Genomic DNA, 14166 nt, shown 5'->3' on the forward strand with positions numbered 1-14166 from the left:
AATGCTGAATAAAGTTGTAGTTTTTGTTATTTTTGGACCCAAATGTATTTTGGATGCTTCAAGAGACTCTAATTAACCCACTGATGTCTCATATGGACTACTGTGATGATGTTTTTATTCCCTTTCTGGACATGGACAGTAGTGATGTCCGGTTCGCGAACGAATCGTTCTTTTTAACCGGATCTTTATAGTGAACCGGTCGAACCAGTTCACCAAATCGAACTGAATCGTTCTAAACGGTTCGCGTCTCAAATCAGGGCTGATCCCACAAATACTGTAGATATTAACTTTCTGCCATCAGTGACAGTCTCTCAAACTAAAAAATAAAATGAATATCTTGAAGTAGATGTTGTAACTCCAATCGTTAGCTGAAGTGAGACATGTTTTGCTGAGAGATCTGATGAACTCACGAGCAGCTGATACTGAGCATGCGCGTGTAACCGAACGTACCGGTTGTCGGATCCTCGGATCAGCAGTACAGAATCAAAACCGTTTCTATCGGACACGTTCGATACTGAGAACCGATGAGCCGATGAGCTGCGCATGCGTGTTATTTGTTCAGAGGAACGAAATGCAGGTTAAGTGTATTTAAAACTAATCACGTTTGGAAACATTATAACAAAGCTGTCACTGTATTATTTTAAAGTTTTGGAAACAATAGATTGTAAAACGGTCAAATTAAACATTTATTTGTTTTATCAATAATGCATGATATTTTCAGGAACAGCTTTTATCTTATTTAATTTCTAAGTCGATAAAGATTTTAAAATAGATGTAATCAAAACAGTAGGTTTGATATAGACTATTCAGCTTGCAGCAGTTCGCAGCTCAGCACTCTGTGCTCAGCACACACACACACACACACACACACACACACACACACACACACACACTGATACAGCGGTTCTCGAGTCAGATCGACCGGTTGCAACGGATCACCGGTACAGAATCGAGAACCGTTTCTATCGGACACGTTCGATCTTTCGGACATGTTCGATTCTGAGAACCGGTGAGCTGAGATACTGAGCATGCGTGATAGCGGCGTAACCGAACTGTTTCTCTCGGACTGGGACAGCTGATGCTGATAATACATGAGCACGGGTGAACACTGAGGATTTGTGTAAGTAGGCTAGCCTATTCTGTCAATGTACGTTTATTTAATCCGTGTAAAACATCAGTGTTTGCACGACAGTGACAGTGACAGTCTCTCAAACTAGAAATAAAACTAATATCTTGAAGTAGATGTTGTAACAATCGATTCAGTTCGATTTGGTGAACTGTATTTAGTGCTGTTGCAAAACATAAATGAAAAAATGTTTCCAAGATGATGATGATGTCAATTATAATTATTACTATACTAAGTTTTGATTACAAATACTTTATATGGATGTGTTTGAATGTATTTTCATCCGCCGGGATGATAGAAATGACGTCATTACGTAAAGACGTAAAAGAACCGGTGATCCGGTTTTTTTAACCGGATCATTGAAACGAACTGTCCGAAAGAACCGGTTCGCGGAAAAGAACCGAACTTCCCATCACTAATGGACAGTATAGTGTGCATACACTTGCATACGCTCTCAGACTAAATATAAAATATCTTAAACTGTGTGTGAAGATGAACGGAGGTCTTACGGGTGTGGAGCGACATTAGGGAGAGGAGTTAATGACAGACATTTCCTTTTTGGGTGAACTAACCCTTTAATGACATGTGTTTATTTGATATATTTAGCTTTTTTGATGCTAACTTTAGCTTTTTTATTGTATTCACTGTAATTTTTTTCTTATTTTTGTAAAATTATTTCTTTATTATCTTAACTGTTAAAAGCCTTACTAGGGACAGGTGTTGCGAATTAGCCCTACACTGTAAAAAAAGCGGTTGTTTTTTGTTGGTTTAACTTAAAAAAGTAAGTAACCTGGTTGCCTTAAAATTTTGAGTTTACTGAAATAAAAATTGAGTTGATACAATGAAGGAAATTGGTTTAATAAATAAAAACTCAAAATATTATTGTATCTGAACCACATAATGTGATAAATCATGAAAATAGCACAATGGCATGTTTCCCTGCGTCATCACAAATAAAACACACACACACTTACCCAATATGCTTACAAAATCTTTTAATAATATTTTAATAAAGGTTGTCGAATCTCAAAACATTTTCATTGTATTAACTCAAAAATTTTATTTCAATGAACTTAAAATTTTAAGGCAACCAGGTAACTCTTTTTCTAAAAATGTTTTTACAGTGTGGCTATAAACACTGATACATGCATTGGATTGTTCTTTATGTAATAATGTCGATTTTGTATCTTTCCCTATTCAAATCAACAACAAATAAATAAATGCATTATGTTTGTGTCGATAGCAGGCGTGTGAATGATCTGTGGCGATGTCATGTTCTCTCACCCTTCCTCTCCTACGAAGGCGATGTAGAGTTTGTTTTTCTGCAGCTCTTTACGCGAATAGGCCATCACTTGATTAAAGGTGCCTTCCAGTAAATGCTCCCTTCGGATGATGAGCCTTGATAACACAACAACATTAAACCGCATCAAAATCAGTCTCAACCATCCATCCATCCATCCATCCATCCATCCATCCATCCATCCATCCATCCATCCATCCATCCATCCATCCATCCATCTATCTATCTATCTATCTATCTATTCATTCATTCATTCATCTATCTGTCCGTCCATCCATCCATCCACCCATCCATCCATCCATCCATCCATCCATCCATCCACCCGTCCATCTATTCATCCATCCATCTATCTATCTATCTACCCATCCATCAATTCATCCATCCATCCGTCCATCCATCCATCCATCTACATCCGTCCGTCCATCCATTCATCCATCCATCTACATCCGTCAGTCCGTCCTGCCTTCCATCCATCCATCCATCCATCCATCCATCCATCCATCCATCCATCCATCCATCCATCCATCCATCCATCTACATCCATCCGTCCTTTCATCCATCTATATATCTATCCATCCATACATCTGTCCATCCATCCATTTATCATCCATCCGTCTGTCCGTCCATCCATCCATCCATCCATCCATCCATCCATCCATCCATCCATCTACCCGTCCATCTATTCATTCATTCATCCATCCATCCATCCGTCCATCCTATCTATCTATCTACCCGTCCATCTATTCATTCATTCATTCATCCATCCGTCCGTCCGTCCGTCCAATCTATCTACCCGTCCATCTATTCATCCTATCTATCTATCTATCTATCTATCTATCTATCTATCTATCTATCTATCTATCTATCTATCTATCTATCTATCTATCTATCTATCTATCTATCTATCTATCTATCTATCTATCTATCTATCTATCTATCTATCTATCTATCCATCCATCCGTCGATCCATCCATCCATCCATCTACATCCGTCCGTCCATCCATTCATCCATCCATCTACATCCGTCCATCCTGCCTTCCATCCATCCATCCATCCATCCATCCACATCTGTCCATCTTTCCATCCATCCTTTCATCCATCTATATATCTATCCATCCTTACATCCATCCATTCATTTATCATCCATCCGTCCGTCCATCGGCACACTTACTTAATTTTTCCGGGCCCCTGTCCATATCCTTTAGCCTCCAGTTTCCTGTAGAAATTGCGCAGTTTTGCCTCAAAGTCTCTGCGGTATGGAGCCGGCGCTCTGGCCCTCTGCAAGCCTGTCAAAATACATAATACCACTGCATATAATCACACATCGCACTACATATGAATATTTCCTTATTCGAAAATATCTGACAATTAATTAAAATGAAATAAAAGCATGTTTTTTATAGGCAAGAAGCCAAAGAAAAGATACATTTAACATGTCAAAAACGTCTAGTTCCATCAAAGGCAAAACAACAAAGCAAATGGAGCAGGAGCAGAGCCATGCTGTGAAATGATTTCCCTTATTCTTTGAGCTTTCTCATCAAACACAAGCTTTCAAAAGCGTACCGAACAGGCTCATTAAACTGGGGCTATCAGCACAGCGGGACGTCCGCCATGAAATGAAGTGGCTTTAACTCGCGTCTCACTGGGGTGTGAGTATGATCATCAGAAGCAAATGAAAAGTGGGTGGGTCCCGGTAGCGGCGGGTGAGAAATATTATAGTATGGCTTTTTTTTTAACTAGTTGCAACAAGTTGCATGTTTATTATGCTCCGTGTCCAGATAGAAAAAGTGCCGTTTAGATTGATTGGGCCAGACAAAATGACAGAAATCTCTGAGTTATTAACTGTGGCTATAGTGGAGGGGTTAGAGACGCACGGCATCAAGTTTAGACACAAATCGATGTTTCGAATCCGCCTTTTGCTGAACTCGCTCTACTCCCTTTACCATCACATATCAGATCAGAAAGGCATTTATTTTCAATAAAAATGGAGAAAATATTAGAAAAGTGGACATAAAGCAGCGTATAACGTGTTTAATAATAAGTGTTTATCAGTTAGGGGTCGGTAAGCAGACATGTGCTGAATCGATAAAAGTGAGTGGGTCCAATATCATTGGTCTAAAAAAGTGGGTGGGTCTTGTCCCACACACACACACAATGGTTCTGACGCCTATGGGTGTGAGTGTATGCAATTATCCGGTCGTCACACGGCAGCGCTTCCGGGTCCAAACGCTCTATCTTATACCACAAGAAAAACTACAAACGGTGCTAATATACACACACAATGTGGTGTAATACTACAAAAAAAAGTTATAATAATAATAACCTTTTTCTCCATACAAAAATTCCAGATGGCTGACAGTGATTCATCTTTTATAAATCGTTAAAATATTAATGTCTGTAACGCTGTGACCATAGAGACTGTTGTGTAGACTGTAAGTATTTAAAATGTTTAACTTTTTTAAATGTTTGATGTTTAATATGAATAAATAGAGCTCATAAACGGGCGTCGATTAGCCTATAAATCTAGACGCACCCTAGCGGCAGCAAATCTAATCTGCCGCGAGTGTCGTCTAGCAACTCTCAATACCCTTCTGAGCTGTATTCGCCTAAATCTTGTCGGGCCAATCACATCATGTATAGAGTCAGTGGGCGGGGCCATAATGACGACGGCCGAGTTGCGTTTGCGTGCTTCTAGTAAACACAGAAACTGGCGAACGTCGGTCTGTTGAATCAGCTTTGACCGCGACTCTGGAAGATGTGTTCGGGGTTTAGTCGACCGGATATGGCGAATGTTTAATCTATCAGCTCTGCTTCACCTTCGTTGCTCTGGTTGGTTGTAGCGCTATCCTATCGCGTGCAGAGGGAGTTTGACAGACAGCCGTTTATCCGCCCCTCGTATTGAGCCGTCAATGGAGAGTTTCCAGACCAAACATCTTGATGTGAGTCTGGCTTGTCAGGCTAGACGTCGATGGCATTCTCAAGTGAAACGAGTTGAGGCTTGGACACAAAAACGGCGTTCCTCACGTCACGACTTAACAAGCGGATAGGCTACGTGAACAGGTAAACACACTTCATAAAGTCACAGGCGCGAGCCGCGTCACATACATGAGGACAGCCGATTGCCTAACACAGCTGTCAATCAAACATCATGCAAAAAACATAGACTGTAAAAAAATTATTTTATTTATTTCAGTATTTGCGATGTTATAATCATTTTGTAATTATTTTAAAATAATTTAAACAACTGTTTTATAACAAATATTATTATATTTGTATAATAAACTGAGGGGGCCTAGTCATCATAGGGGTCATAGAGTCTTCAATTCAATTCAATAATTTATTGCCATGTCAACAAGTTGATAGGAATTTGTCTTGGTACAACTCTCAGACGTAAAAAGATAAAAGGACAGACATCATGAGTACAAAAACAGACAATGTTCCCCAACAATACCCAGCAAACAATATGACCTTAGAACAAAACCCCGCAGACATTAAAGAGACAATACCCCGGGACAAGAAAAATAAAGTGCACAGTGCATACAGTTGATAGTGCAGCTAGCTGTCAGTGCAAATTCAGATGTCTAATAGCCAGAGGATAAGTACTGTCTCTGAAGCGTGAAGTAGAAGTCTTAATGCTTCTATATCTTCTTCCTGATGGGAGGAGATTAAAGAGGTGGTGAGCAGGGTGAGAGTCGTCCGCTATGATTTTTTTTGCCTTTCTAATTATTCTGGTGGAGAAAAGTGAAGAAAGTGATGGAAGGCTACAGCCTATAATTTTTGATGCTCTGCGTACTACTCTTTCCAACCTAGTTTTGTCCTGAGCGGTTGTGTGACCGAACCAGACAAGCATGGAAAAAGTGAGCACGCTTTCTATAGTTGACCTATAAAAGTGGGTCATGGCAATTTGGCTGACTTTAAATTTTTTGAGCTGCTGCAGAAAGTGAAGTCGCTGGTGAGCTTTACTGATCTTAATATTAGCGTTGAGCTCCCATGATAAGGATTCCTGTATTGTGGTCCCAAGGAACTGGAAGGAAGTGACCCTCTCCACCTCCACCCCATTAATGGAGAGCGAAGGGAGGGGACTAGGGGTCCTTCTAAAATCCACTACCAGTTCCTTGGTTTTTGAGGTGTTAAGTATCAAGTCAAAGCTTTCGCACCATTTCACCAGCCCCTGCACTTCTCGGCGGTAGTCAGACTCATCTCCATTAGTAATAAGACCAACTACAGAGGTATCGTCAGCAAACTTAAACAACAAAACTGAACTAGTGTGTGATTGACAGAATTGTGTGTATAAAGAGTACAAAAGTGGGGAAAGAACGCAGCCCTGAGGGGCGCCAGTGTTCAAAAACCTTGACTGTGAGACGTAATCACCCATTTTAACCACCTGCTTCCTATCGCATAGAAAGTTGAAAATCCATTTGCAGAGTGATGTACTAACACCTAGCTCCTGTAGAGTGTTAATCAGCTTCACAGGAACGATGGTGTTGAACGCAGAGCTAAAGTCCACAAAGAGTAACCGAACATATGTAGATTTTAACTCCAGATGTTGAAGAATGGAATGCAAACAGAGTGAGACTGCATCATCAACACTCCTATTAGCTCTATAAGCAAATTGGTGGGGGTCAAGCGAAACACTGGACAGGTGTTTACATATCAAACGCTCGAACACTTTCATAATGACAGAAGTTAAGGCCACTGGCCTATAATCATTAAGACATGAGATTCTATTTTTCTTTGGAACTGGAATGATCACAGCAGATTTAAAACAAGCAGGCACAATACCAAGTAGGAGAGACCAGTTAAAGATAAAAGTGAGGACAGATGTTAATTGATCAGCACAGTGTCTTAAAGTGGCAGACATTACGCCGTCAGGCCCCGCCGCCTTCCTGATGTTCTGCTGACGGAGCAAGATTCTTACATCATGTTCAGAGATGGTAGGTGGATGGTCACCCTGCTCTCTGTAACAGGGAGGGGGAAGGTGACAACCACTGTCAAAACGACAGTAGAAGTCATTAAGCCTCCCAGGAAGAGATGGGTCACTAACTGGAGCATGGTGTTTGATCTTATAGTCAGTAATGTCCTGCAGCCCATGCCAGACACCTTTGATGTCATTTGCATGTAATTTATTTTCAAGCTTAGCTTTATAGGAAGCCTTGGATTTCAACACAGCTCGCTGAAATTCATATTTCAGTAATTTGTATTGCACCATATCACCACTCTTAAAAGCAGCCTGTTTTTTCTTACATAGCACTCTCACTTCATTATTGAACCAGGGCTTACTGTTATTAAAAACATGAACAGCTCTTATAGGAATACAAACACTCTCACAGAATTGAATATAGGATGTGACTGTATCAGTGAAGGTGTTAATATCCTGACCATCAGACCAGAAGTTACTCCATACCGTGGAGTCTAAGCAGTCCTGTAGTGTGTCTATGGCTTGTGGGGACCATTTCCTAAAAAGCTTGACCGTTGGTTTCGCCACTTTAAGTTTCTGTCGATATTTTGGTATAAGGAAAATAGTGTTGTGGTCGGACTCACCCAAGGGGGCCCTGGCCACCGCATGATATGCCTCAGGAATAGTGGAATAGCATTGATCCAGTGTTTTATCCTTCCTGGTAGCGATCTGGATTTGGGGTTTGTATCTGGGGAGTGCCTTCCTCAAGGAGACATGGTTGAAATCTCCCAGCACAAACATGGCAGCGACGGGATTATTGTTTTCTACCTCCGTGATATTATACACAAGTTGCTGCAAAGCTGCCGAAGCAGAGGCGTCCGGGGGAATATATATAATCATCAGGACAACAGAAGAAAACTCTCGAGGCAAGTAGAAGGGCTTACACATCACAGTGAGAGACTCCAACTCCGGAGAGCAGGATTGTGACAAGATTTTGCAGTCTGAACACCAGTTGCTATTGATGTAACAGCCAACCCCACCTCCACGTAGTTTTTGTGAGCACGCAGTGCGGTCTGCACGGTGTAGAGAAAATCCGCCTAGTTGCAACATGGAGTCCGGGAAACTTTCAGCCAGCCAGGTCTCAGACAGGCAGATAGCGGCAGCGTCCCTGAAGTCTCTCTGTGTACGAATGATCATTGAAAGTTCATCCATTTTATTAGCCAGGGAGCGGACATTGGAAAGAATCAGGCTTGGTAGAGCTGGGCGGTAGATGCGACGCCTAAGCCGGACAAGAGCGCCACCCCTCACACCCCGCTTCCGAGTCTTCCAGCATTGTTTAAGCCGCTCCTTGTGTTGTTGGCAATCCGGCGGTAAATCAAGCAGGAAAACGGGCATGCTGTCCCGAATATGAATTAATGCAGATCTGTCATACTGAACAATACTAAGGCTGGGTTCTGGGAATATGCAGGACAACACCAAACAAACAAACAAAACAGAGAGTAGCACCGAGTCGCCATTGAGCGGCGCCATCTTGGATCATGTAACTCCTGCATTTCCAAGGAGTTCACTGCATTTGCTTCACTGCATTTATAACAAACGAAATATAAAACACAACCCTGCCTCTTTTCGTTTACATAAAAAAAAAAAATTAAACATTAATATATGGTTCAGGCAATAAGTGTGCATATATATGATTATCACTATAATAAAATTAAATATGACATAAAACCCAAAACAGTCTCTTATGTTAAATGTCAGTTTGTGTGTGATCAATAATAGCCATTATAAAGGTAGGCCTATTCCCTAACAAGGACAGTTAAAGCATGTGTGCCCTGCATGCGCTGTATGCCTGATCGGTTTTAACAGCAACACAATTGTTTAAAATTTTTAATTTCAATGAAAAAATAAACTTTTTTTCATAGGTTGAAAGGGGGGGCGTGACCCAAAGAAGTTTGAGAAGCACTGCTCTAGCCCAATTATAAACGTGTTGATATGAAAAAGCATGTGATGTCCACACGGTCGGCTGTGATCATACCCGGTGAGCTCTGAGGCGAGGATCCAGGAGAGCAGCGTGGAGAGAAGCTGAGGCCGCAGAGGAAGGACTGGGACGGACTATAGGACATTATCTCCTCATCAAACAGACTGCAGGACACAGAACACAACATCCACATGCACACTGACGCTTTGGACCAAATCAAGGCAAGGCAAGTTTATTTGTACAGCACATTTCATACCCAATGGCAATTCAAAGTGCTTTACATAGAAATGAACTAAAATAGTGGTAACAAATGCATGAGAAAAAAGAATACCATGTGGATGAATACAAAATTAAAAACAAGCATAGTTAAAACAGTTGTAAAGATAATTAAAAATAATAATAATAATAATAATAATAATAATAAAATGGTCAGATCCACAATAGTGGTCTGATATAAAAATAAAGCATTCTTCAGTTTACAGCCTACATACATGTCCCATCTTTATTAGATCACCTCTCCTTCATTTCTTTCTCCAACACGTTCATTACATCCATTTTAATCACTATTCCCTGATTTTTACTCAGGAACCTTCTTGTTAAACCCATTCTCACTCATCATACCCTCCACATAATTTACACATACTCAGTGATTCTTCAGAAATGCCTTTTACTGTCACTTAAATCAATTGAATGCATGCTGAATAAACGGTTTAATTTCTATTTTGTAAGATCTTACTGATGCCAAACTTGATGGTAGCCACTATCACAGTAAAGACATTTAAACTGGTAATAATCCTGAATGTGTGTTGATGATCAGATCCTCATCTGAGAATGATTAGTGAAGGATCAGTGACACTGAAGACTGGAGTAATGATTATAAATTCAGCTTTGATCACAGGAATAAATCACACACTGCAAAAAATGCTTATCTTAACTTAGTATTTTTGTCTTGTTTCTAGTCAAAATGCACTTTCAGCACTTATCTTACATTAAGAAACATTTACTAGACAAGCAAAAGTAATTGTCTTGTTTTGGGAAAAATAACTCAAAATTAAGAGAGTTTTTGCTTAAAATATGTGTAAGCAAAATAATCTTGTTTTCTGTTTGAATTAAGATTATTTTTCTCACCCCATTGGCAGATTATTTATCTTATTTTAAGCAAAAACTCTCTTCATTTTGAGTTATTTTTTCCCAAAACAAGACAATAATTTTTACTTGTCTAGTAAATGTTTCTTAATGTAAGAATTTTTAGATGTTTGGACTGGAAACGAGACAAAAATACTAAGTAAGAGAAGCATTTCTTTGCAGTGCACTTTACTATATATTCACACAGAGAACAGATGATTTACACTGGAGGAATATTACACTGCTTTACTGGAGTTATGATCAGATAAACGGTGAGCATTAAACATGTCTTTTATTCAAAAAAGTGTAAAGAAAAATGTATTAATGTATATTTTATTTCGAAATGTCATATGAATAATATCTATGTTAGAATAAAATGTAGGTAAAAAGGTTTAAATCATCAGTTGTAACTTAAACTGACTGGTTGATTCAGCACTTATTTCGGCATGTACTCCATGTGAGAGAGTCAGAAGTCAAAGTGCCTTTGTTTGAGGAGTAATCTGACTGCCAAGACTCTGGCCCAGAATTAAACACTGAGGGTTGTGCTCACACACACACGCGCACACGCACACGCACACACTCACAGTCACACTCACACTCACACTCACGCGCACACTCACACACGTCTTGTGGTTCTGCATTACAACTAAAACATGAACCTCAGCAGCACACTGCAGTCTCTGTACCTTAACAGCATGACCAGATCGGCGTCACAGGACATCTTCTCAACACCTTGAGCTCCTTCAGTCCGGATGTAATGGATTTTCTCCCTGAGAGGAAACATTTAAGGAGACAGAGTCAACATTCACACGTCTCGCTTTTCCACTCTCTCCACGCCGAGTCACCTCTGAAAGGTCTAATCTCAATTGTTTTTAACAGCTAATGCACTATTCAGGAATGCTTTTAAGATAATGATCTGCATTAGTGCTGCTGTAAATGCACAGTTTAAACGCTGATGCAGACACAAACTTTGTTCTTTCCTTGTTTAGGCATGTTCAGTGCATCTTTATAAGACTAAGAGCCCTATTTCACTGATCTGAGCTCAGGGTCTGGAGCTCACGGCGCAGGAGCTCTAAGGCCGTCTGAATCCACTTCTGCTAAAATAAAAAAATAAAAACGGTCGGCATGTCCGGCACATGATCTGAAAGGGTCGTCCCTATTCTCTTAGTGAGTCAATGTCACCGTATTACTATATGAGCTTAACACTACAATGCTAGACTTGTCATTTTTTTAATGCAAGTTATTGTATTGTAAAAAAATTGCAACAACCTTTTCTGCTAGGGTTCACCACTCAGGCATAACATTATGACCACCTTCTTAATATTCTGTTGGTCCCCCTGACCCGTCTCTGATGGACTCCTCTTGACCCCTGAAGGTGTGCTGTGTTGTCTGACACCAAGATGTTAGCAGCAGATCCTTTAAGTCCTGTAAGTTGTGAGGTGGGGCCTCCATGGATCGGACTTGTTTGTTCAGCTCATCCCACAGATGCTCGATTGGATTGAGATCTGGGGAATCTGGAGGCCGAGTCGACGCCTCAAACTGGTTGTTGTGCTCCTCAAACCATTCCTGAAGCATTTGTGCTTTGTGTCAGGAGCATTATCCTGCTGGAAGAGCCACAGACACCAGAATACCGTTTCCATCAAAGGCTGAACATGGTCTCAGCAATGCTTAGGTAGGTGGAGCGTGTCAAAGTAACATCCACATGGATGGAGGACCCAAGGTTTCCCAGCAGATCATTGGCCAAAGCATCACACTGCCTCCGCCGGCTCGCCTTCTTCCCATAGTGCATCCTGGGGCCATGTGTTCCCCAGGTAAGCCACAACACAACACAACAAACTGAGATGCTCTGTGTATTCTGACAGCTTTCTATCAGAACCAGCATTAACTTCTGGAGCAGTCTGAGCTCCAGTAGCTCGTCTGTTTGATCGGACCCCACGGGCCAGCCTTCGCTCCACACGTGCATCAATGAGACTTGGCCGCCCATGACCCTGTGGCCGGTTCTCCACTGGTCCTTCCTTGGAGCACTTTTGATAGATACTGACCACTGCAGACCGGGAACAGCCCACAAGAGCTGCAGTTTTGGAGATGCTCTGACCCAGCCCTCTAGCCGTCACAATTGCCAAACCTAGTCAAACTCGCTCAAATCCTTACGCTTGCCCATTTATCCTTCTAACACATCAACTTTGAGGACAAAATGTTCACTTGCTGCCTAATATATCCCACCCACTAACAGGAGCCGTGATGAAGAGATCATCAGTATTATTCACGTCACCTCTCGGTGGTCATAATGTTATGCCTGATCGGTGTAAGTTTGAGGGCTTTAATTTTGTTTGGCATAAAACGGCAGGTGTTTTGCTCACTGTTGTATTGTATGTCCCCATCGGCCTCACCTGAGCGTGTGATTTCGGGCTAGGCTGGGCTGCCGCTCCTGCAGCATGTCTAGTATGTTTGGCTGGCGGAGGAAAGCCACAATCTTGTCATTGTAAGCTGATGAAGAAAACAGAAACTGAGATGAATCACTGAAAGGCATTTAGAAAGCATAAAAAATCTATTGTGGAGATTCCAAAAATGTATAAACGGTCAAATATCATTACAATTTATGTTCCTTTGTTTTTTAGAAAGTGAGAGGCGGCCATTTTCTTTTTTCAAATATTCTCACCACCCATCAAAATAAAAGTCCCTACAAAATAAAAGACCCTAATCTAACAAACGTACCCATGCTCAAATAGGAAATAATTTAGATTAACCCAAATGCAAAAATGGCTCCTACACCATGGTCTGTCTGAATACTGGACTCTGATTGGCTGAAAGGTGTGCAATAAAACCATTGGACCCACGTTATATTAGGTGGCCTAAACTACTATGTACTAACATGTAATTAATAATTTGATACAATGCACTTATTATGTACATACATGTTTTACATTATACTTACATTTTAAAAATACCTGCATGTAATTACGTCTGTAATTGATTTCTGTAGTTACATTTGTAATTACACAGTTGGTCACCTAATATAAAGTGGGGCCAAACCATTTAATGCACATATAGTTCCAGGTCAGTTTAATCACCGTTTTATATCAGTGCACTGCTTTTATTGACGCGCACACAAAGTAAAGATTGTCCTCGCACACACACAGCGACCTTTATTAATAAAATAACTTCGCTACTGAATAGCTACATTATATTTCTCAGCGACGAGGGAGTTAAGCCACTGTTTTTGAAGTAATTAAACTCACAGCTTAATTGTTAATAGAGAGAGAGAGAGAGAGAGAGAGAGAGAGAGAGAGAGAGAGAGAGAGAGAGAGAGATACTGAACAGATGCAGGTAATTCGCACACACACACACACACTGCCCCTAAACCTACCTATCATAGGAAACATTCTGAATTTTTACTTTCTCAAAAAAAACTCCTCCTGTCTGATTTATAAGCCTTTTGAAAAGTGGGGACATGGGTAATGTCCTCATATTTCACCCTTTCCTTCTAATACACTCCATTAAACACATTTGTGCCCTAATATTTCACAAAACAAGTACGCACACACACACACACACACACACACACACAGCGTGTGAATACTGAATTGAGTTCTCTTTCACGTCGTCTTCCTCTTGAACAGACATATTCACACAAAATGCCCGTATGGGTGAGTATCCAAGTAAATAATAGTCTGTTATGTGGTAAATAAATGTAAACAAACAAACAAAAGCGAATGTGTGTCAGTGTGTTGGATCAGTGC

General features: G+C 40.6%; 1 protein-coding gene across 3 annotated transcripts in view; it reads right to left on the reverse strand.

Moving 5' to 3' along the window:
- LOC137064223 (E3 ubiquitin-protein ligase HECW1) overlaps window positions 1–14166 on the reverse strand; it is a 121621-nt gene that overhangs the window by 12083 nt on the left and 95372 nt on the right. For all 3 annotated transcript variants that reach the window (XM_067435586.1, XM_067435584.1, XM_067435585.1), the window contains 5 exons: window positions 12817–12913; window positions 11113–11196; window positions 9359–9465; window positions 3598–3712; window positions 2411–2524 (listed from right to left, as the gene is read on the reverse strand). In XM_067435586.1, coding sequence (XP_067291687.1) covers window positions 2411–2524; window positions 3598–3712; window positions 9359–9465; window positions 11113–11196; window positions 12817–12913 — 517 coding nt within the window. The remainder of the gene's footprint in view (window positions 1–2410; window positions 2525–3597; window positions 3713–9358; window positions 9466–11112; window positions 11197–12816; window positions 12914–14166) is intronic.

This window comes from Pseudorasbora parva, chromosome 24 (assembly GCF_024679245.1).
Source record: "Pseudorasbora parva isolate DD20220531a chromosome 24, ASM2467924v1, whole genome shotgun sequence".
NCBI lineage: Eukaryota > Metazoa > Chordata > Actinopteri > Cypriniformes > Gobionidae > Pseudorasbora > Pseudorasbora parva.